Consider the following 22518-nt stretch of genomic DNA (forward strand, 5'->3'; position numbering starts at 1 on the left):
TGAAAATATTTTTAATTTTTCATCATTTCGGAAGGCATGTCCCCCGGTACGTCTCGGCTCTCGATGACAGAGGCCAAAGGGGAAAAAATTTGTGACTTTTTCCTCGACGGCGTTACTTGATCATCTGATGCGGAGGATATTGGCGTACATGTACCTACCACTCCTTCAGACTATAGAATACGTGATACCCGGTTCCGTTCAAACTCAATGGGTAATACGGAGGGAAGGAGCGGGGAGTCTAAAGTTTGCAACCCACACGGGTAAAAGGCTTATATCCCGGGAGAGACAGAGCCTGGGTCGTGTCTGGTCTGTCGGGAGTCTAAAGTCCGGCGAATCCTTATTTCCGCATTGGTCAGTACATCGAACGCCTTCTTTCTCATTTGGAAAAGCGGCTTATGGCATTCGGGGGAAAAAACCTCGAGCCATAATTAATTAAGCACAGACAACCATGAAAGAAATATGTTATGACAAGCTGGATGCGGCCCCTCAGCTGCGCTTTTCTTTTTCCTAATCATTCCTTGAATGTTCAGCCGCAGTCGAACCATAATAAAAAAAATGGAAAGCAATCTTTTCAGTTCAAGCCAAACAAGGAGAAAAATAAAAATGTATGAAAAGAAAGAAGACTGTAACGAAGCGATAACAAAAGGAGCATAATGATACAAAAGTAAACATGTTTACACCGAATCCTGACCAAACTCGTCGTCATTAATCAAAAAGCAGGAGAAGAATGATTAACTGTGCACCAGCCAGTTTTTGAACACAAAAGACCTCACTTGCCTCCACATCCCAACTGTCTTCCTCTTTCCAGCCTCGTAAGTCCTCCGACATATTCATCAGAATTAATGTCGAGTTGAACACTATCATTAACAAAACACTAACTGTAACGTCCAAATTTCGCCTCCACACACACACACAACACATTCTCTCTCCTTTCTTCTTCCTCATACATACATGCACGTATATACATATGAGAATGGTGGGGAGCTTCATTCAATAGATGATATCATGGCCATGATTTCGATGTTGCGATGACATTATCGTTCTTGGACTCGTCGTAAGCATTTCTCACGACAAAAGAGATCGATACCAAAACACAGGGTGTTTCTAAATTAATGTGACTATCTTTAAGAGGTGAAGCAACAGACCTCAAGAAGCATTTTTCGTCGCCAAATACGCTTCGACTTATGACAGCCAAAGTAGTAGAGGGCGCTTTTAAACAGTTTATTTTAAATTATGGATATGAATAAAATTATGAAATATTATAGATATGAATAAAATATGAAATATTATGAATATGAATTAAATTATGAAATATTATGAATATGAATTAAATTATGAAATATTATGAATACGAATTAAATTATGAAATATTATGAATATGAATTAAATTATGAAATATTATGAATACGAATTAAATTATGAAATATTATGAATATGAATTAAATTATGAAATAATATAAATAGGAAATAAATTATGAATATTAAAATTATGAAATATAACTCTTGCTATCATTTTTATAATAGCAAGCAAAAAGGAAGCCATGTAAGGTGATTATGGGAACCAGCGAGAGAATCGGGGAGAAAAAAAAGCGGACGTGAAGCTGATCATGTCTTCAGAATGGATAAAAAGAATTATTTTCCGACCATAAAGGACAAAGGCCAGAGAAAATATGGAAAAATTAAAATTATTCATTATCGTATTCATTTCATCAATGCACCAATCTCTTATCAACACACCATAAAAAATGTTCAAGTTACAAAAATTAAAAAAAAGTCAAATAGGGGTGGGTAAATTTTTTACCAGTAGAACCATGGTCTTCACAAGACGAAGAGCAGACAAGGCTTCAATACGAGGGGTGGGGGAGGGGGATTGTGAGACAGAAGATTAAAAAAATACGTTATAAATTTACTCATAAATAAATTTCATGACTGGAAAGAGGCTTGCTGCTGCATGTGGGGGAGAGTTTTCATCTAGACTGGTAACTATAGGAAAGAATCTATAAGCCAAAAAAAAAAAAAACCGTTGATAAACAATTGTGTTTGCACTTCTTTCTTCTAACACTTCTTTTGATAATATTTATCTTTATAAACCTTTGTTTTTTATAGTGAGCAATGCTCTCATCATTCCAATTACAAGGTAATGAAATGGCTCAAGAAAAAGTAGAATGGACACCATAGACCTCTGTAGGTCACGCTGGCTTATATAGTCCCGATCAGTGGACGAAGGGATAAGTTACAAACAGCCCGACGTATTTGCATTCGAGATTCGCAATCACTTCGAGGATGAGCACAAAGATGCTTTCAAGAATAGCTGCAGCAGCTAATGAATTATCGATCGCGAGATCACAAGTCCCGAAAGCATGATCTGGCACCCAGGAATGGAAAGTGGCTGCTGCTGATGATGATTAGTAGAAACCGGCTACTACAACTACTGCACCTAGAATCTCTTCCAGGAACAGTCCCGCATGGTTTAATGAGAATTTTCCGAGCTACTTGTTTTAAGTTCTAATTTGGGACTTCCCGGATTTCTCGCTCGCATGGCGATTCATTTTCAACACTTGGTTTGCTCACTTGATTTTCTAAGGCTGTTGACTCTGTGAGAAAAAAAAGGAGATGAATACGGATTTTACTGAATAAACAGGTCGTCGTGTAGTTGAAGCACACCAGCCTTAGCCAATAAAAGTCCATAGGTGGATACGGAGGAGGGCGGAGGGGACGACCGGCCCCCGTTCCCCAAAAAATTTGTGTTACTAGCATAGGAGGTAGGGTGGAGGTGGAGCATACGCCCCCCATTCACTATACAACCGTCACCCTCGTTCAAAGAGCATGTATCCGCTTATGTACAAGTCTTTGCTCGAATTGAGCAATAAATGTCGTTAGTAGTATGGGCCCCACTCCACCGCCGGAAGTGACGTCACACTTCCGGTGTTGAGATATAGTACGAGGTGTCTTATCTCTTTTCCGGTGTTAAGTGGCAGCTGTTGTTAATTAAATGACTTCCGGTGTTGAGATATAGTACGAGGTATCTACTATAGTACGAGATGTATAATTACAAATTATCTCTTTTCCGGTCATTAAGTGACATCTGCTGTTAATTAAGCGACTTCCGGTGTTTATCAAGTGACTTCTGTTGTCTATTAGGTGACCTACGCTGTTTATCGCTACAGAATGCCGACATCCGGTGTTTATTGACATCTGTTGTTCATTAAGCGACTTCCGGTGTCTTATCGCTATTGGCTGTTGCTGCCTTATCGCTATTGACCTACGCTGTTTATCTCTACAGAATGCCGACATCCGGTCATTCAGTGACATCTGCTTTCGATTAAGAGACTTCCGGTGTCTTATCTCTACAGAATGCCGACATCCGGTGTTTATTGACATCTGCTGTTAATTAACCGACTTCCGGTGTTTATCAAGTGACCTCTGTTGTGTATTAGGTGACCTACGCTGTTTATCTCTACAGAATGACGACATCCGGTGTTTATTAAGTGACATCTGTTTTCTATTAAGATACTTCCGGTGCCTTATCTCTATTCAGGTGTTTATTAAATGACATCTGTTGTTCATTAAGATACTTCCGGTGTCTTATCTCTACAGACCCCTATATACTTCCGGACCTACCATATAAATAGCGCGGTCTGTGAGAGACAGATACCATTAGCTTTTTCTTCACCGTTCTAGCTTGTTCGCTTTCTCTCATCGACTTCATCATTCTTTTCGACTCGGAGCAAGATGGAAAATCGTAATGTAAGTACCTATATATTCATCAATTCTAAATGTGCAGATATCGTGTTTTAATGTAGCGTATTAAATTTATGTTTTTTTTCCAGAATGTTTTCGACGTGGAATCTGTTTTTGACAACAATTCATTGCCTGATGTTATCGATTGGGACGAGGTAACTTTATTTAATTCATATATTTAAAAGATTCACCTAGTATTTAACACTGATTTTTATACTGATGATAATACTGTATTTTTTCTAGAATTCTAATCTGTTCGGATCTGATTTTACCATGGACGAGGCAGAACTGATACTCATCGAAAACCCGTTCTTGGAAGAAATAGATATGAACCAAGCTGAGAAGGTTAGTTTCAGTTGTCTTATGGCTGTTTTCTACAATTCACTTGTTTTCCTCGTATATTCTAACATTTATTCTCTCTCTAACAGGACACCGTGGATCAGATAGGTCAAGGAAAGGATCCTGGCGAGGGTACATCAAGACAAAATACTGTAAGTTTTCTTGAAATAGAACATGTTTATTACTGATTATTTGACTGTTATATACAAAAAAAAAAAACACTTGTTTTCTCTCTTCACATATTCTAACATTTATTCTCTCTCTAACAGGAACCCGAGGATCAGATAGGTCAAGTAAGGGACCCTGGCGAGGGTACATCGAGACAAAATGCAGTAAGTTTTCTTGAAATAGAGTTTGTTTATTTTTGATTATTTTACTGTTTCCCCACAATACTCATTTTCGTTTTTTCTCTTACAGAACACGAAACCATACGTGTTGCAGGAAAAGTCCCGCAAGAAAAATGTCCGCTTTAATGCGGAACAGATCACCTTCACAGCTCGAATACGAACGGAGGAGTTGGTGGACCCGTCAACTCGTTTAATAGCTGCTGTGGCATTTTTGCGAGCGTTGTTGAGGCAACTGATAGACGAGACAACTAGCGGGTTGCACCCCGAGGACCGAATACGGTATGTATTTGTTGGATATTTAGGGACTGGATATTCAAAGTGACGAATTATTTGGAATAATTGATTATTTTCTCCTTTTTCAGAATCGTCATGACATCCGACAATTTGGACCGGCCAATCTCTACATCACTTGTTCCAGTGGCTTCGCTCACGATTGAGTCGCTGCTGGCAGTAATAATGAAAGTGCTGCAGAGTAAAAACTCCATACCTCTGGACGACCCTTCTCTAAGGTTTGACGTTATCACAGTCAGATTACCACGAGGAGGAGGCCGACAAAAGATCGTCAATATATCGTCTGACCGGTTGACAAAGATGTCAATCATACGTACGCCCGAAGACGGACTCTGTTGTGCCAGGGCAATAGTTATAGGCAAAGCTGTCCTAGACAAACATCCGAAGCTCTCGATGGTGAAAGACGGCCGTAAGAATATACAGAGGGAAATGGCTTTGGATCTGTATAGAGAAGCCGGAGTACCCGAAGGTCCTTGTGGTTTTGATGCAATCGCCAAATTTGCCGAGGTCCTGGACGTGCAAATATTTGTCAAGTCCTCCGAAGAATTTTACCAGGTAATTTATCATCACCGAGAATTATACTAATATTATACTATTCAATGTAATATATTCTTATATAATTTCTTACTTATGTCTTTTTTATGTAGGTGGTGTTCAAGACGGCCAAAAAGGACAAAAAAATATTTTTGTTGCTTCATGGCGGGCACTACGACCTGATAACATCTCCCAAGGGCTTTCACGCATCGAAATTCTACTGTCCGGACTGCGACAAAGCTTATGATCACGTTCAAAAACACAAATGTGCTACGAGATGCAACACCTGTTTTAGCGATGAATGCATCCCCGTAGACCCACAATTATGCAGGGATTGCCACAGGACATGTAGATCCGCCGACTGCTACGCAAGGCACAAGAGTCTTGAAGGCAAGAGCAAAACTTTCTGCCAACAATTCTACGAGTGCCCGTCCTGCAAGAGGTTTCTCGTCGAAAAAGAGCGGCCTCGAGGAAAACACGTCTGCGGGGAAAAATATTGCAGCAACTGCAAAGTTTTCCATCATGACGAACAACACCTATGCTCTCTCAAGAAGAAGACGGTGAAGGCCCCCACCGACAAGCTCATCTTCTTCGATTTTGAGACAGACCAGTCAACGGGGGAGCATATTGTCAACTTTGCAGTTGCTCAATATGCGGACGGCGAAGAGATGGTCTTCAGTGGCTACAACACCATCAACGAGTTCTGCGCATGGCTGTTCCGCAAGGAACACAGAGGATACACCGCAATCGCCCACAACATGAAGGGATTCGATGGCCAGTTCCTGCTCAAGTAAGTTTTTTACCACTATTCGAAAATGTTTACATAAATACCACGTTACTGTTTTTTTTATGTGTTGTTTTTTTTCCTTTGTAGATATCTCCTAGAGCAAGGAGTAAAACCTTCAGTTGTGCCGTGCGGATCAAAGATTATGGCTTTGCGGCTGGACACCCTAAAAATCCGGGTTATAGACAGCCTCAACTTTCTCCCGATGGCTTTGGCCAAACTACCAAAGACTTTCGGTCTAGAAGAGTTGAAGAAAGGTTTCTTTCCTCATCTCCTCAACAGACCAGAAAATCAGGATTACGATGGAGCCCTTCCGGAGAAAGCGTTCTATAACCCGGAAACATTCAACGCCGATATGAAGGCGAAATTCGATGGCTGGTATGAGCAGAGAAAAAACGGGAAATTCGTGTTCAAACACGAAATGTACGAATACTGCAAGTAAGTCCTTTTCTATATTATAATACGTTTTATTTATTGTTCTATTATTTCTTCACTGTACTTAAAATTTTTTATTTTTTTAGGTCAGACGTCGATATTCTTCGACGGTGCTGCTTGCAGTTTCGTGAGGAATTCCTGGAGCTAACCGGTGTCGACCCATTCCAATACCTCACCATAGCCTCGGCCTGTATGGCAACGTACAGGTCGAAGTACATTGAGGTGGGGTCAATTGGGATGGTGCCCGTCAACGGTTACGTGAATCAAACCAACAGCAGCCGCCTTAGTATCGAATGGTTGTCATACCTGGGTGAGAAGAACAACCTAAAAATTCACCACTCCAGAAATGGATCAGGGGAGAAACGAATTTTCGGATTCAGTGTGGACGGTTTCTGTACCGAAACAAACACTGTGTATCTGTTTCACGGTAATTACTTTTCGGATTTTATTTTCAAAACTTTTTTCTCTAATTATTATTTTTTTTTTTCATGTATCTCTTTTTTCTTTTCAGGATGCTATTGGCACGGCTGCCCGCAGTGCTTCGATAGGGACCTGGTGAATCCTAGCACGCAGACATACATGTGGGAACTCCACAAGAAAACATCAGAACAAGAGCAGAAAATCCGTCAAGGCGGGTACAGGCTTGAAGTCATGTGGGAGCATGACTTCAATGCCATGAAGAAAACGGACGGGGGTCTGAAAAGTTTCTTGATGGATTTCCACTATGTCGACAGGTTGGCACCCAGAGATGCATTTTATGGTGGTAGAACAAATGCCACCAAGCTGTTCTACCAAGGAACAGCAAAATACATTGACTTCACGTCATTATACCCGTGGGTCAATAAATACTGCAGGTAAGTACTTTAAATATTATTTATAAGTTATTATGACCTAACGTATGAAATGTTTTTAAATGAATTTTCCTTTCATTTGCAGATATCCGGTTGGCCACCCCCGGATTATTACGGAGAACTTTGGGGAGCTGGGGTCGTATTTTGGTATCATAAAGTGCAAAGTACAGCCACCAAGAGGATTATATCTGCCCGTACTCCCATACAGGTAAATGGAATGATTTTTTTTCTTATTATTTGTTTTCACATATCATTATAACAGGTACTAATGAGTTTCATTTTTTCTAGATCCGGCGGAAAGCTGACTTTTCCCCTATGCCGTTCGTGTGTGGAAACACTGTCTAACGAATGCCACCACAACGACGAGGAAAGGTGTATTACGGGAACATGGGTTACAGAAGAGCTCAAGAAGGCAGTTGAAAAAGGTTACGTCGTGATGAAAATTTACGAGGTATTTTTTTAATCTCATCACTTTAATCTCATCACTTTATTACTCTAGCAATATATTGTGTAGTCATATGTTTTAACTTCTTTTCTAGGTTTATCATTTCGAAGAATCTCGGGAAGGTCTTTTTGCCCCCTACATAAACGCCTTCCTGAAAATCAAGCAGGAGTCCTCGGGTTGGCCGTCTAACTGCGTCACGAATGAGGAGAAAAACTCATACGTGAAGCAATATGACCAGGTTGAAGGAATCCAGTTGGAGCCAGGAAACATTAATATTAACCCCGGACGTCGACAGGTGGCGAAGCTATGTCTGAATAGGTAGCTATCAATTTTTCAACATCTTTATGTATTTTTTAAATATTCTGCTTTTTTAAGATAGAGTAAAACAAACTATTCTTTTTTTCAGCTTCTGGGGTCGCTGGGGTATGCAGGAGAATAAGTCGCAGTTATCGTACTTGACTAAAGCCTCCGATTTTTATAAGATGATGAATGATCCTGCGATAGAGGTACTTTTTTAATAATTATTATGTGCTATGATTCTTCATAAAATATTTAACATGTTCACATTTGATTTCATCAAACTAAAAAATATTTTTGTTTTTGCAGGTCAAGGACTTGTATCTGCCAACTGAGAACGTTGCTGCAGTTGAATGGCAGTACAAGTCGGATTTCATACCCCAGACCGACAGGACCAATGTTTTCCTGGCTGCCTTTACAACAGCGTGGGCTCGCTTGAAGCTATACTCCGAGATGGAGAAACTAGGCGATGCCTTGTTGTATTTTGACACGGACTCGTAAGTATCTATAAATTTTTATGAAACTAATTTTATGTGAGCATTTCTTGCATTTGATTTTTCTTTTATATTTGATTTTTCTTTTATATTTGATTTTTCTTTTATATTTGATTTTTCTTTTATATTTGATTTTTCTTTTATTTGATTTTTCTTTTATATTTGAATTTTCTTTTATTTGATTTTTCATTTATTTGATTTTTCTATTATTTTAGAATCATCTATGCTAGCGATGGTGACAATGACCCGCCATTGGGAGATTTCCTGGGACAGTTTACAGATGAGCTCGATGGTCATGTGATTACCGAATTTGTGTCAGGTACCTTTTTCAATTTATTATTTTTCAACGAAAATTCTCATTATTTCATAAACGAAAATTCCCATTATTTTATCAACAAAAATTCTCATTATTTTATCAACAAAAATTCTCATTATTTTATCAACGGAAAATTTATTCTTATTACTTTTATAACAACAGGTGGAGCCAAAAACTATGCCTACAGGAGATCTGACGGTAAAACGTACTGCAAGATTCGCGGCTTCACCCTAAACTTCAAGAATTCGGAAGTTCTCAACTTCGACACTATGAAGGCTCTAGTACAGTCAATGGATTTCTCCACGAAGGTCGTCATTCAAGACAAATACAAAATTACAAGAGAGGTGAAAAGGAGGCGTGTCACAACCCGAGTAGAAGAGAAGAAATACGGCATCGTATATGACAAGAGGGTTCTTCTGCCTGATTTTACAACATTACCTTATGGGTACTAATTTTTTTCTGATTATCGCAATAACGGCGAAGACCTCTACTCTAATGAATAAATTTTTTATTGTTTGTTATAGATTTGTTTCTCTCGTTCTTGTGTTATTTTGGTATTTAATGTTATGCAAACAGAAATATCTGTCATTTACGATGGAGGAGTTGAAGCTTAAACATCCTTTTGGATGTATAGTGTCTGGACCGACTTCTTCGGGAAAAACCCGTTTTGTTTCGAGACTCATAGCCGAAAAAATGATTGATCCATTTCCTACGGAAATTGTCTGGTTCTATGGTATTTATCAATCGTTTTATGAACAGATTTCAGGTGTCAAATTCGTAGAAGGTTTACCTACAGATTACGAGTCTTACATCGGTTCACGAACGCTATTCGTTATCGATGATCTGATGTCAGAGCTAGGCAATGACAGGCGATTAACTAATTTGTTTATTCGCGGAAGCCACCACAGAAACCTTTCTGTGATATTCATCGTTCAAAATTTCTTTCATAAAGGTAGTCAGATGCGAGAAATATCTTTGAATGCACATTATCTGGTCTTGTTCAAAAATCCGAGAGATAGAAGCCAAGTTCAACATTTAGCTAGGCAGATGTATCCGGGTAGACAAGCATTTTTTCAAGAGGTTTTTAATGATGCCTGCAAACCCGCTTACGGCTACCTGTTGATAGACTTGAAACCGAATACGGAAGAACAATTAAGACTGAGAACCGGTTTTTTCCAGGATGATACATATTACGCTTACCAACCCAGATAAATTCATTTCGTGTCGAGCAGCCAAAGTGGTCACATCATGGAAGGGGGTCTTGTCATAGACTTTGAAGGTTTCCGATGTGGTTCGAGAGGATTTATAGTTAAGGAACTGGCTTACTTTTCGTTAGTTGGTAGTAGTTACGGGGCCTATACTTTCCAGCCACCTTATGAATGGTCCGAACTGAGCAGTAAAGAAAGAGCGTCTGCTACATGGGTAATGTCTAAGCTACATCATATTTCTTGGAGAGACGGCGACATACCTTATGACAAACTTTCCGGTATTCTTTCATTGTTATCGGATTCGTATTCTGTTATTTACTGCAAAGGTCAAGATAAGTGCAAGTTCATACAGCGGATGATGGGGAAGCCTTGTTACGATCTCATCGGTTATCCTCAATCCTCCTCTTTACCAAATCCTAAAGTCCGCTGTTTCAAACACGGCTTTAATCATCCCCATTGCGCACTGATCAAGGCCGTCAAATACGCTATGTATATACGAGAAAGAGGTTTCGACTGTCAGTGAGGATCAAGATGTCGAGGTATGCACAACAAAATTTAGAAACTCTTAAAGAGCTAACCTGCTGTAGAGGCAGAAAGCGCACTGAATTGATAAAGAAAAGTAGCAACAGTGTCATACGGGCCCTCTGCGAAGTGTGTCTTAACGTGTTAAAAGGTAACGTTCCTGTCACGAAAACTCAGAAAGCTAAGCTCAGTCGTCACAAGAGGAGTCTGAGAAATCTGTCTAAGAAGAATCTCCCACTATATAAAAAACGGCGTATTTTAGTCCAGAGAGGTAACGGTTTTCTCAGTCTACTTTTACCAGCAGCTATATCCGTTATCTCTTCCCTCATAAATGGAGCACGCTAAAAAATACGTCATCGTGCCGGCAGATAGACATTTGAACGCTGTAGAACAACAGCTAAGCAAGTTAGATGGTGATATCAGCACTGTTCTCAAGAAGAAAGGTCTGAGAGATGATGAAAAAGCGAAACAGTATTTACAGGTATTGCAAAGGTACCTAGCACTCGCCGAAAATGTGGATACTAAAATTTTAGGGGAAAAGAAAGAAGATATAAGACCCGATTTTGAGAACATGATCATACGAAAAGTCGCTCCGAGTCAGAAGAAAAGAGCTAGAGAACTGGTTGACACCATGAAAATGAACAATAGACTGCTGTTTTGGAATGAGGATGGCGAACTTGTTCAAGATGGCGTTGTTGTCCCGGGAACAAATATCGTGGAACTAACACGACATAATCTGCGAAAGAAGAAATTTGGAAAAGTACCTAGAGGAAACGAAGCATTTAAAAATTCCGTTGAACAAATAATGTCTCCTCAATGGTTATGCTTGTAACTATAATACAATAAAAATGTGAAAATTTAGAAACCTGTGTTATTTTTTCTAGTATATATTCTCACACGATATAATTATACTCTCATTTGCTAATGAACAGAGCTAAGAAACAGGTGTGTTTTAGCGATAACGTATCAATATTCGTAGTTGGAGGCGAGGATAGAAGAGGGTTTTGGCTCGAGGATGCGATAAGATTTAGGAAAAGAATATCCGATTTTGAAAAAATATGGAGAAATATACAAGTCCCTCCGAACCGGCCAGTTTTGGCGGAATCAACGCGTTTCACAGGCGACAGAGAGAAGTCGGTAAAAACGTGACTTTGAAAGATGTCAAAGAATTATTGCAGGGTAACGAAGCATATACTTTGCACAAGCCATCGAGGAAGAATTTTCAGAGGAATCGAGTGATAGTGGGAGGTATAAACGAACAATTTCAAGCCGATTTGGTAGACATGCAGGCTCTGAAGAAGGAAAACAAAGGCATCAAGTACTTACTTACTTGTATCGATGTTTTATCAAAGTTCGCTTGGGCCATACCCTTAAAAGATAAAACCGGAAAAGAAGTTACCGAAGCGTTCAGAAAAATTTTCAGAGGCCGCGTATGCAAGTATTTGCAGACCGATAAAGGTACAGAATTCAAAAATAAAACTCTGCAAGTTTATCTAAAATCGATGAATATCACACATTTTTCAACAGAGAGCGAGAAAAAAGCCTCTGTCGTCGAGAGATTCAACAGAACTCTAAAACAGAAAATGTTTAAATATTTCACACATAATAATACGCACAAATACATAGACGTATTAAGCGATCTGTTACATAGTTACAACAACACGTGGCACCGCAGTATAAAGACTAAACCCGTTCTTGTTACCGAAGAGAATCAATCGGTCGTTTGGAATGAACTGTATAAGGATATCTTGAAACCCGTGAAGACAAAATTCAAGTTTGACATTGGAGATACGGTCCGCATAAGTCGCGTCAAAATGATTTTCGAGAAAGGATATGAACATAATTGGACTCGAGAGATTTTCACTATTAAAGAGAGACTCGAGCGCTTACCTCCAGTGTACAGGATAAGCGACTCTGACGGTGAGATTGTCCAGGGTACTTTTTACGAATCTGAATTGCAGAAGGTGAAGCCGAGCGAATATTATCAAGTAGAAAAAATTCTAAAAAGACGCAAATTGAGAGGTAGAATGGAGTATTACGTAAAATTTAAAGGCTACGACAGCAAGTTCAACGCATGGGTGAGTCATCTCAAGCGTATATAAGTGACAGTGTTTGCGCATTTATCAGTCATTCAACAAGATGTCGTTCTATGTAACACTCCCCAGCGACAGTTCAGGATCATACTATCCTGAAAACACTATATCCCATTTTGTCACAAGACTGCCATTTCCAATAAGCTTGACTGGTGAATGGGAGTGTGCACTTTCGGAGATTGTTTATTCTCACACGTGGTACAACATAACCGAAAAAAATAATCTGTTCGGATTCGATCTGGGTGATGACAAACTACATGGAAGAAACGTTCCAGTCGGATATTACGAGACAGTTCCCGATCTCTTGAACGGTATGAAGATACCGGCTTTAAGAAACAAAATAGTGTTTAATTACAATGAAAACACGAGAAAAGTGAAAATAACTCTAAAAGATGGTGCAAAACTTTTGTTAAAAACTGGCATTGCGGAGCTGCTGGGATTTGAACCATTGCTGATCGAAGAAACTACCGAAAGTCCTTACGTTGCTGACACAAACGTGTTTTTTCCAGTTTTGTACGTCTATTCAGATATCGTGCAGCCTCAGGTTGTGGGAGATGTGCAAGCTCCACTACTGAGAGTCGTTCGCGTGAAAGGAAAAGATAACGAGGTTATAAGCTCTCATTATGATAGACCTCACTATCTCCCTATTGCTCGAAAAGAATTCCAGACTATAGAGATAGAAATTCGAGACAGTTCGGGAAATCACATACCTTTCAGTAGAGGAAAATCGATTCTGATTCTTCACTTTCGCATGAGACAACTCTTATAAAAACACCGGTCTTATCGACCTATTATCATTTACGAACTAGATACGAAAGATGAAGGTTCCATACCATTGTTGCACTGAACAGTTTGAAGACTATTATGTCCAACAAGCCGGCCAGGGCCTGCCGTATTATTCGGGCGTTGTAATGCAGAGAGGATATGGACTAGGAAACATATTCGGCAGTCTTTTTAGAGTAGCTTTACCTTTTCTAAAAAAAGGAGCTAAAACTGTTGGCAAACAGATTTTACGCTCCGGCGCTGATATTGTTGATGACGTAATGAAAGGGGAAAACGTCAAAAAAGCAGCGAAAAGAAGAATGGGTGAAGCTGGAAAGATACTGACGGAGAAAGCAGTGGCCAAGACTCGGTCCATGTTTGGAGCGGGACATAAAAGGAAACGTAAGAAGGTGAAACGCATCATTTTAGCCAAACGACCCAGCGTGAACACACACGATATTTTCGATCCGTGATGGCTTTTCTCTTGAAGGATTCTCCTCAACTGGCAAAATCTGAACTCAACCTTTTCACTCTACCTGGAACACAGACTACCATAGAAAGTGGAAAATGGGTTACCTATTACCCAATTTCAAACGTCTCCGATGGTGGCCCACTGGAATTTAACATTGGCGGAAGTGGTGACGAGTATCTGGATCTCTCTCAAACGTTAATTCATGTGAGAGCTAAGGTCGTGAAAGGCGATGGAACTTTTCTGGATAAAGAGAGTAAAGTCGCCCCTGTGAACCTATTCTTGCAATCCATGTTTTCCCAAGTTGATGTTTCCCTGAATGACCGTCTGATATCATCTTCCAGTAACACGTACCCCTACCGAGCTATGATAGAAAAACTCCTGAATCACGGAAACGAAAGCAAAACCAGCCAACTGACTACAGAACTCTTTTACAAAGACACTGCCGGAAAAATGAGTGATGTGGACCCGAAGTCAGAGGATCCCAACGAAGGTCTAATACAACGAGCAGCGTTCATCGAAGAAAGTAAGACCGTCGACATGATGGGTACTATTCACGGAGACATATTTTGTCAACAGCGACTCCTACTGAATCTTGTCTCTCTAAGAATAAAAATAATACGTAGCAAGTCAGAATTCTGTCTCCTTTCACCAGACAAAGATGCAAACTTCAAAGTCATTCTCCGTGACGCCTGTTTATACATAAGACATGTCAAAGTGTCTCCTGGTGTGCTTGTGGGACATGCGAAAGCTCTGAGCCATACTCCAGCCAAGTATCCGATAGACAGAGTAATATGTAAAGTTTACTCGCTACATCAGGGTAGCATGTCGTGGGTTCAAGACAGTGTCGTCGTTGGACAATTACCCAAGAGAGTGGTAGTCGCTTTAGTAGACAACGACGCTTTTTCGGGATCGTATAGCAAATCGCCGTTCGAGTTTAAACATTACGATCTTAACTTCATAGCCGCGTATACTGACGGACAGCCAGTACCTTTCAAGCCTCTAGAGCCCCAGTATGATGAAGGCTTATATGTCAGAGCGTATCATAGTTTGTTTTTAGGTACTGAAAAAGCATGCCAAGACAGGGGTATAGACATCTCTCGAAGTGAGTTCCCATTGGGGTACGCTATCTACGCCTTTGATCTCAGCGCCGATCTCTGCCAAGGTGATCATTTCAATCTGATCAGGCACGGCAACCTACGACTGGAAACAAAGTTTAAAGCCCCGCTTGTCCAACCAGTCTCTGTCATTGTCTACCTGGAGTTCGACAACGTCGTAGAAATAAATCAGGCACGAAACATCCTCCATGATTTCAGCAGTTAAAATATGTATTCGTCTCAAATAAAAACAATTTTAGAGCGGGAAACACCATATTTCATCGGCGTGTTTCCATGTGACATGTTACCTGTGCATATTCAAACTTATCCGGCGTCTTTAGTTGTGAACGCAGATAAGCATACAGAACCTGGTTCTCACTGGATGGCAATCAACATTCCGGATAAGAACACCTTGGAATTTTTCGATTCTTACGGACAGAAACCAGAGACTTACGGAAAAGAAATTGCATCATTTACAAGAAGATATAAAAACATTTTATGGAACTGGACTCCTCTACAATCACCTACCTCCAATGTATGTGGACAGTATGCTGTGTTCTTCGTGATACAGAGAAGTAGAAATGTAAGTTTGGAAAGTATTGTTAAGAAACTAAACAGAAAAGGAAATGATTTTGCTGTTTATCAGTATGTGAAAAAACATTTTGCTGTACGAATGTTTTTCAAAAAGTAATAAAGAGATTTTGCCGATACATTTTGTTCTCTTTTATTTCTGTCGTTTGAAGTTTTTTTATTAAAATGTTATGTGAATAATCTTCACACGTAGTAAAATGAAACAGACAACAAGTTCATTCAGTTCAAATATTTATTCATATCAAGATATCGATTGCATGCTCGATAAGTTTATACATCTGTCTGGAATTTAAATTTATTCCTTTTATCGTCGGTGTGTTATTGACAAAAACACGAATATCAGAAATTGTATTACATCTCGTGAAAAAAACACCATCACCAAGAGATTCGGAACGGGAACAGTTTCCTCTAAATTTAAAGCTTGGGTCGTCGTACGCAGTCAATGCAAGGCTAGATAAAGTGATAATTATAATCACGGACACAACGATGATCCCGATTAAGGCTTTTCCGGTTTCTTCACGGCTAAAAAATTTTCTCTGGGCCGTCACAGCGATATCCGTCTCCTGTTGCATAATGGAACACTCTGTACTGAGAAAAATGACGACCGATCCCCCGGAAGTTTATAGCGACAAGGTATCAGTAGCCAATAGCGATGAGGCAGCAGCAGCCAATAGCGATAAGGCACCGGAAGTCGGATAATTAACAACAGATGTCACTTAATAAACACCGGATGTCGTCATTCTGTAGAGATAAGACACCGGAAGTCTCTTAATCGAAAGCAGATGTCACTGAATGACCGGATGTCGGCATTCTGTAGAGATAAACAGCGTAGGTCAATAGCGATAAGGCAGCAACAGCCAATAGCGATAAGACACCGGAAGTCGCTTAATGAACAACAGATGTCAATAAACACCGGATGTCGGCATTCTGTAGCGATAAACAGCGTAGGTCACCTAATAGACAACAGAAGTCACTTGATAAACACCGGAAGTCGCTTAATTAACAGCAGATGTCACTTAATGACCGGAAAAGAGATAATTTGTAATTATACATCTCGTACTATAGTAGATACCTCGTACTATATCTCAACACCGGAAGTCATTTAATTAACAACAGCTGCCACTTAACACCGGAAAAGAGATAAGACACCTCGTACTATATCTCAACACCGGAAGTCATTTAATTAACAACAGCTGCCACTTAACACCGGAAAAGAGATAAGACACCTCGTACTATATCTCAACACCGGAAGTGTGACGTCACTTCCGGCGGTGGAGTGGGGCCCATACTACTGTCGTTTTTCGTCTGAATTCGTCTTTAAACGGTAGGTTCAGAGAAGTATACAACCTTCTTGTCTTTAAATTGAGTGCTTCTTAAATGAGAACGAGGAAAAAAAATTAATTCCGAATTTTTAGAAGATTTACTAACAAGCCTTAACTCCAAACAAAGCACTCTTCAAGGATATGAAAGGTGGTACATTCCCCAGGATGAACTGTTTTAGTATGGATTTTGATAGGCATTGAAGGGGAGTGTGTGTTTAGTTTTTTCGATTTCCGACAAAGGGGTTATATGGTAAATGATGATTGTAAAACACTTCTGTTTCACGTTAATGAGATGGAAACAATTTTTTTTTTGAAAAGGCATAGATTTTCAAAACGTAAGACGTATAAGCGAAGATATACTCCAAGTTCGGGGGGAAGGGGTGGCACGATGATGACGATTTCAATACATCAGAGGTGGGAAATGGAAATTTGATTTTTGTTGCAGGAAAAATTATTTTTGTAGTAGTAAAAATGTTTTTGCAGCAGCATTTATTAGTTTTGTAGCACTTTGAAAGTGAGGCAGTAACTACAATACACAGTTTTTATATACATATATGCGGTAGCGTACACAGGATTACTTTTTACTTTAAAAAACAGTGTTATCTCAGCTCAGAAGAAGAGGGCGCCCTCCTCAAGGCACAAAATACATAGATTTTCTCCAGAAGAATTTTTTTTTTTTTTTTTTTTTAATTTTCTAATCATAAAAATTTTTGAGAGATTTTTTGATATTTATATTTTTACATTCTCTACAATATCAACAAATGCGAGGCTTTTAAAGACATTTTAACACGTGGTATTTCAGATTTCAAAACTAATTTGAAAATGAGTGTTTCTAGATTTATCCTGTAAACTTGGCAATCGCTAATTTAAAAAAACAAAATCACTACAGGAGAGACTTGAAACACTCATTAGAAAAGTAATTATTTTTCTTGTTTTTGCCACTGATGCAAGTCTAAGTTGTACTCTTCAGTTTCAAGCATTTTCGATTGTTTGATGTTTCTTCTTTTACCAGAATCTACCCATTTTATATTTAAAATTATGTTTCTTTTTGAGCTAGCTCTTGATCATTATCTCAGTTTGATTCAACATACTTCGAGATAACTTCTTTTTGTTGGGTCATTCTTAGAATATTTATTAGAAATGCTAAGAAATTTAATAGAGTGATTAAAAACTATATAGACTTAAATTAATTTTAACTTAAACTATAATAATTTAAATCATACAATTAATTTATTTTTAATTTAAACTATATAAATAAAAACTATAGAATAATGATTAAACTATTAGAAATTTAATAGAATTATTCTATTTTCACAAAATGAGTTGCAACTCCTGATGGTGAAGACAGATTCGTCATTGTTGTTTTTCCAGTGCGATAATAAGTTCTTTCACGAACTTTTCCATTCTGTTAAAGGATACACAAATATTTCATCAAATACAGCCAGTCAGGGAAAATCGACGCAATGAAAAAAATAATTAATGTAAGGAAAGCATAAATCGACGAAGTCAACTTTTCTTCATAAAAAAATAGCTGGTAACAGCGATTGAAAGTTTTTTTTAAATTCTGCAGATGAGCGGCAACTTGTACAGTTTTGACCCTATTTTATACGTTGTCAGAAACCTGGGCACCGAATCCTGGGAGGGGCGCCTCAAGCTAATTCTATCTGTGGCCCCAAGAAATCAAATTGCGGGAAAGACAAGTGATGTTATCAAAAAATCAACTTTAATTGTGATGAAACTTCAAAGTTTCTTCAGGAAAAATTTTGCTTTTGGCGCAAGATGACGTAGAATTGAAAAATTCTAACGTTTTTGTAGCAAAATATAGCAAACGGCCAGAAATTGTAGCAAAATGTAGCAGAAGTCGGAAATTGTTGCACCTTGTAGCAGATTTTCCACTCGAGAATACATATATGCACATATACAACCCCTGACAATAAAGTTCGGTGAATAGTCCTATAACATTAACGTAGATGAAATGTTAACGAAAGTTACCTTACTGTCCTTCGAAATAGTCACCTCCCATTACTATGCACCGCTGAGATCTCCCATACATGTCCTGGAAACTTTGCAAGAAGTCTTCTTTTGGGATGGAGTTCAAAAGCATCGTCACGTTTCTTTGGATGTCAGGAATAGCGTCAAATCTCTTTCCTTTCAAAGCGAGTTTGAGTCGTGGGAATAGGAAGAAGTCTGGAGGATTGAGATCTGGCGAGTATGGTGGATGTTCAATTTGCACCACCCCCTTTCTGGCCAGGAACTGTTTGACGATATTGACTGTGTGAGGGCGAGCATTGTCGTGAACAAGAAACCATGAACCTTGTTGTACGTACTGAGGCCGTACCCTGCGTAGACTTTTCATGAAACGGGTCAAAATTTCAATGTACCTTGCAGCATTCATCGTCGTTTCCTCAGGTAGAAATTCCTTGTGGATAATGCTTTGACTATCAAAAAAAGGTGATTAGCATCGTTTTGATGCGTGATTTTTCTGCTCTGACCTTTTTCCGATGAGGTGATGCAGGAGAACGTCATTCCATGCTTTGCCGTTTCGTTTCAGGGTCGTACCTGAGACAAAACAAAACTTTAAATTGATCTTTTGTTCGTTCATTTTCCTGTTCTCGGTTAAGAACCAACGCACTAAACAAGCACTTTGTAAAACAAGTCTTTCACGGAACACAAACGACGCTCAACTGAACAACGGTGGCGGCAGATGGTCAATACCTGACGCTACGCATGTGCAGCGTTTTGCTTCGGCAATGTTGCCAGATCGGCCGTTCTGACTTCATTCACCGAACTTTATTGTCAGAGGTTGTATATTAGGTCACATGCACACATCTTTTATGTTGCGCAACGGGAAAGGGCCATGACCTCTCCGTATATCAGTCCGTGCTCAGACGAGACAGCTCGCTTATTTCTTTCGTGTGATGATCATAAAACTAAACTGAATCTAAAGTTCACCCAAGTTTTTTAGTACGAAGGCCAGTAGAAAAAGAATGACTCGATTTCTCACCAAGTTAGCGTTCATCTTGATAAGGTCTCTCCAGAAGTTGCCTCTTCCCCCCCCCCCCCATAGACCTGTATGCACTCAGGCCAGCGTGTTAATCATTCTTGAAATATGCGCAAGAACATGTCTTTCCACGTTAGCTTTCAAAATCAACTGCCCTCTTCTTCGAAACCGTCGATGACGAAAATGATTGCATCGAAATCCACCAGTTTCGATCGATGCCGCTATGAAGTTGGGTGGGCATCGCGATAAACTCACATCACGAGGACCCAGGTTTGAACCTTGCATGCGGCACAGTGGTGGCCAGCTGAAGTTCTTTTCTCTGATTTTGCGACATCGGAAAGCGAATGCGAGACAGTCTTCAGCAAGCTCCAAACAGCAAGTAAACGTTCAATACAAAATAACAAGTCTTTCACGAATGTCAAACAAAGTATACGTATAATAAACGATAGGAACCTTTAAAAAAATCGTATCAAGCTGGACTGAAACTAATGAACTTTGTGAGTAATTAAATCATTCTTATTCTTTTTAACAAAGCTAGATATATGAAAATGCTGTTTCACAACAAAGATCCCTCACTCTGCATGATTATTAGCTCTCTAAATCACATCATGAAGAGGAAGAAAATTAAAACCGAAAGTAAGACCAAGTAAAGCAGAGTGTAAAACAGGAGCTTTTCTGGAGAAAATTATGCTCAAACTCGTCACAAGAGTTGAAGCATTCATTAGAAATTCAATGCAATAACTAGAATAAATAAGGAAAAAAAGGATCTATGCCACCGAAATCTGAAAAAATTTCCAGCGCACGCACACACACTTTTCAAAGATATTCGAATGTGGGCTTGAAGTTCCGGGAATAGCTTTCCCACCATGAAGCGAATGCAAAAAAGGAGGCAAACACAGAAAAGAGCTCTGACTAACTCCTCTCTTCTTCATCTCCAAGAATCCAACCACCACCATCATTGCCGGGCAAAAGGGCAACGTACTGACATATAGATTGGGACCTTCCCTTTTTTTTTCCTTTCAGGACTGAAGAAAAGCAAAAGCGATCTCGGGTGAGATACCAGGGCTATTGGCATTGCTAGAACAAGAAATTGAAAACGAAAAGCTTCCAGAACAGAAAAAATAGAGAGAGGGGTGGGAGAAGAAATCGATGAAAACACCACTGTTTTTTTCTTTTTGCCCCTCACATACTCAAACTACGAGAAGAGAGTGTAGGTGGGGGGAGGGGACACTCGCAGATCTGGAAAATAATAATACCGTACCACTAGGGGTAGAGATTTAAGCTTTGAAAAGTTTTCAGAAACACGACGAACATTTTTTGCAGTCATTTCGGGCTGCGCAAATTTAATACCGAAAATGAATGGTTTCGGCGTTTTTTATATCTCCTCTTGCAATTGACTGATGAACAAAAAATGAAATTGAGGTTGATGAGCTGGTCATTCGATTTCGGACTAAACTTTTTTTTCAAAGCTCTGTTGACTACATACAGTGTATCCAGATAATAACGTGCAACTTTGAAGGCGGATAACAAAAGACAGCACAGCTATAGACATGCGTTGTTGCAGCATTTATATTTGGGGAGCTAGTGACTCAATTTTTAGTGGTCTCGTTTATTTCTTCATATATATATTATATATCAATGACATTTAATATTATGGGGTGTAACCAAAACGCAAAAAAAAAAAAGTATCAAATATTAAATCTTAAATGGAACTGTTTAACTTCATTGCAAGCTCGCGAGACCTCATTTTGTGCAACACTGCTCAAATCGTCTGGTTCAAGTTGTCCTGTATGTCAAAAATAGAGCCGAATCGTGATCCTTTTCATTTCCAACTTCGTTTTTGTCAACAAAAAAGAGTGTGCAGGTAACAAGTTGTAACGCATGCAGTCACCGATATTAGTGACGCAATTTCCCTTCACACACAAGTGATAGTGGCACCCTAAGCACTCCAACTATCATACTTGTCACCTGCACACTCTTTTTTGTTGACAAAAACGAAGTTGGAAACTAAAAGGATCACGATTCGGCTCTATTTTTGACATACAAGACAACTTGAACCAGACGATTTGAGCAGTGTTGCACAAAATGAGGTCTCGCGAGCTTGCATTGAAGTTTACCACTGCCTAAAAATCTAAGTGAGCAGAGGACAAGTCCCATGAGAACGACTGACTGTGAGTCGTAGGCGGGTACAGAAGGAGTGGGGGAGGCGATCGTCCCCTAAAGTGAAAAAACTGTATTATTGCATAGGTGGGGGGGGGGAGGTGCGGAGGCAGACATTAACCCTCCCCCCCCTTCACGATACAACCCTCGGTGATTCACTCCCCCCCCCCGGGTTCGAGAAGCGTGTATCCACTAATGCTGTGAGTAAATATATACCCCTAAACTGGGGTAACTTTAGTACAAGCATTATTTTCATATTCGAAATTATTTGGCGGGCTGAGTTTTCGTGCTATCGTCACGTTCTTGATCTAGAACTGTTAACAACAATTATTAGAATTTGCTGAGGTGCTTAAATATATTAAATATATTCTGAGTAAATTTATTATTTACTTTTGATTGTTGGCGCGTTTTTAGCTATA

At 39.4% G+C, this 22518-nt stretch overlaps 3 protein-coding genes across 4 annotated transcripts in view; 2 read left to right on the top strand and 1 right to left on the bottom strand.

The window, feature by feature from the left end:
• The window catches only part of LOC149084760 (ninein-like protein), a 223328-nt gene that overhangs the window by 89644 nt on the left and 111166 nt on the right, over positions 1-22518 (bottom strand). The window lies entirely within an intron of this gene.
• On the top strand, positions 3647-5303 carry LOC149084762 (uncharacterized). Its single transcript, XM_089234850.1, has 6 exons — positions 3647-3896; positions 3985-4086; positions 4170-4232; positions 4350-4412; positions 4498-4706; positions 4790-5303. Exons 1-6 carry the CDS (start codon positions 3816-3818, stop codon positions 5301-5303), a joined length of 1032 nt encoding a protein of 343 aa, XP_089090976.1. The 5' UTR covers positions 3647-3815.
• On the top strand, positions 8228-10145 carry LOC149084763 (uncharacterized). Its single transcript, XM_089235188.1, has 4 exons — positions 8228-8273; positions 8374-8561; positions 8774-8877; positions 9037-10145. The coding sequence occupies exons 1-4, from the start codon at positions 8250-8252 to the stop codon at positions 9324-9326; spliced, it is 606 nt and encodes a 201-aa protein (XP_089091314.1). The 5' UTR covers positions 8228-8249; the 3' UTR covers positions 9327-10145.

Source organism: Pholcus phalangioides, unplaced genomic scaffold (genome assembly GCF_987345545.1).
Source record: "Pholcus phalangioides strain wild (caught in Gottingen) unplaced genomic scaffold, Ppha-v1.0 ptg000008l_1, whole genome shotgun sequence".
Taxonomy (NCBI): Eukaryota; Metazoa; Arthropoda; class Arachnida; order Araneae; family Pholcidae; genus Pholcus; species Pholcus phalangioides.

Bases quoted from the DNA above. Each gene is read 5' to 3' on its own strand.
- LOC149084763 (XM_089235188.1), top strand. From the start codon at position 8,250: ATGATGAATGATCCTGCGATAGAG. The intron at 8,274-8,373 runs GTACTTTTTTAA...TTGTTTTTGCAG, and splicing joins TGAATGATCCTGCGATAGAG to GTCAAGGACTTGTATCTGCC. The intron at 8,878-9,036 runs GTACCTTTTTCA...TTATAACAACAG, and splicing joins GATTACCGAATTTGTGTCAG to GTGGAGCCAAAAACTATGCC.
- LOC149084762 (XM_089234850.1), top strand. From the start codon at position 3,816: ATGTTTTTTTTCCAGAATGTTTTCGACGTGGAATCTGTTTTTGACAAC. The intron at 3,897-3,984 runs GTAACTTTATTT...TATTTTTTCTAG, and splicing joins ATGTTATCGATTGGGACGAG to AATTCTAATCTGTTCGGATC. The intron at 4,707-4,789 runs GTATGTATTTGT...CTCCTTTTTCAG, and splicing joins CACCCCGAGGACCGAATACG to AATCGTCATGACATCCGACA.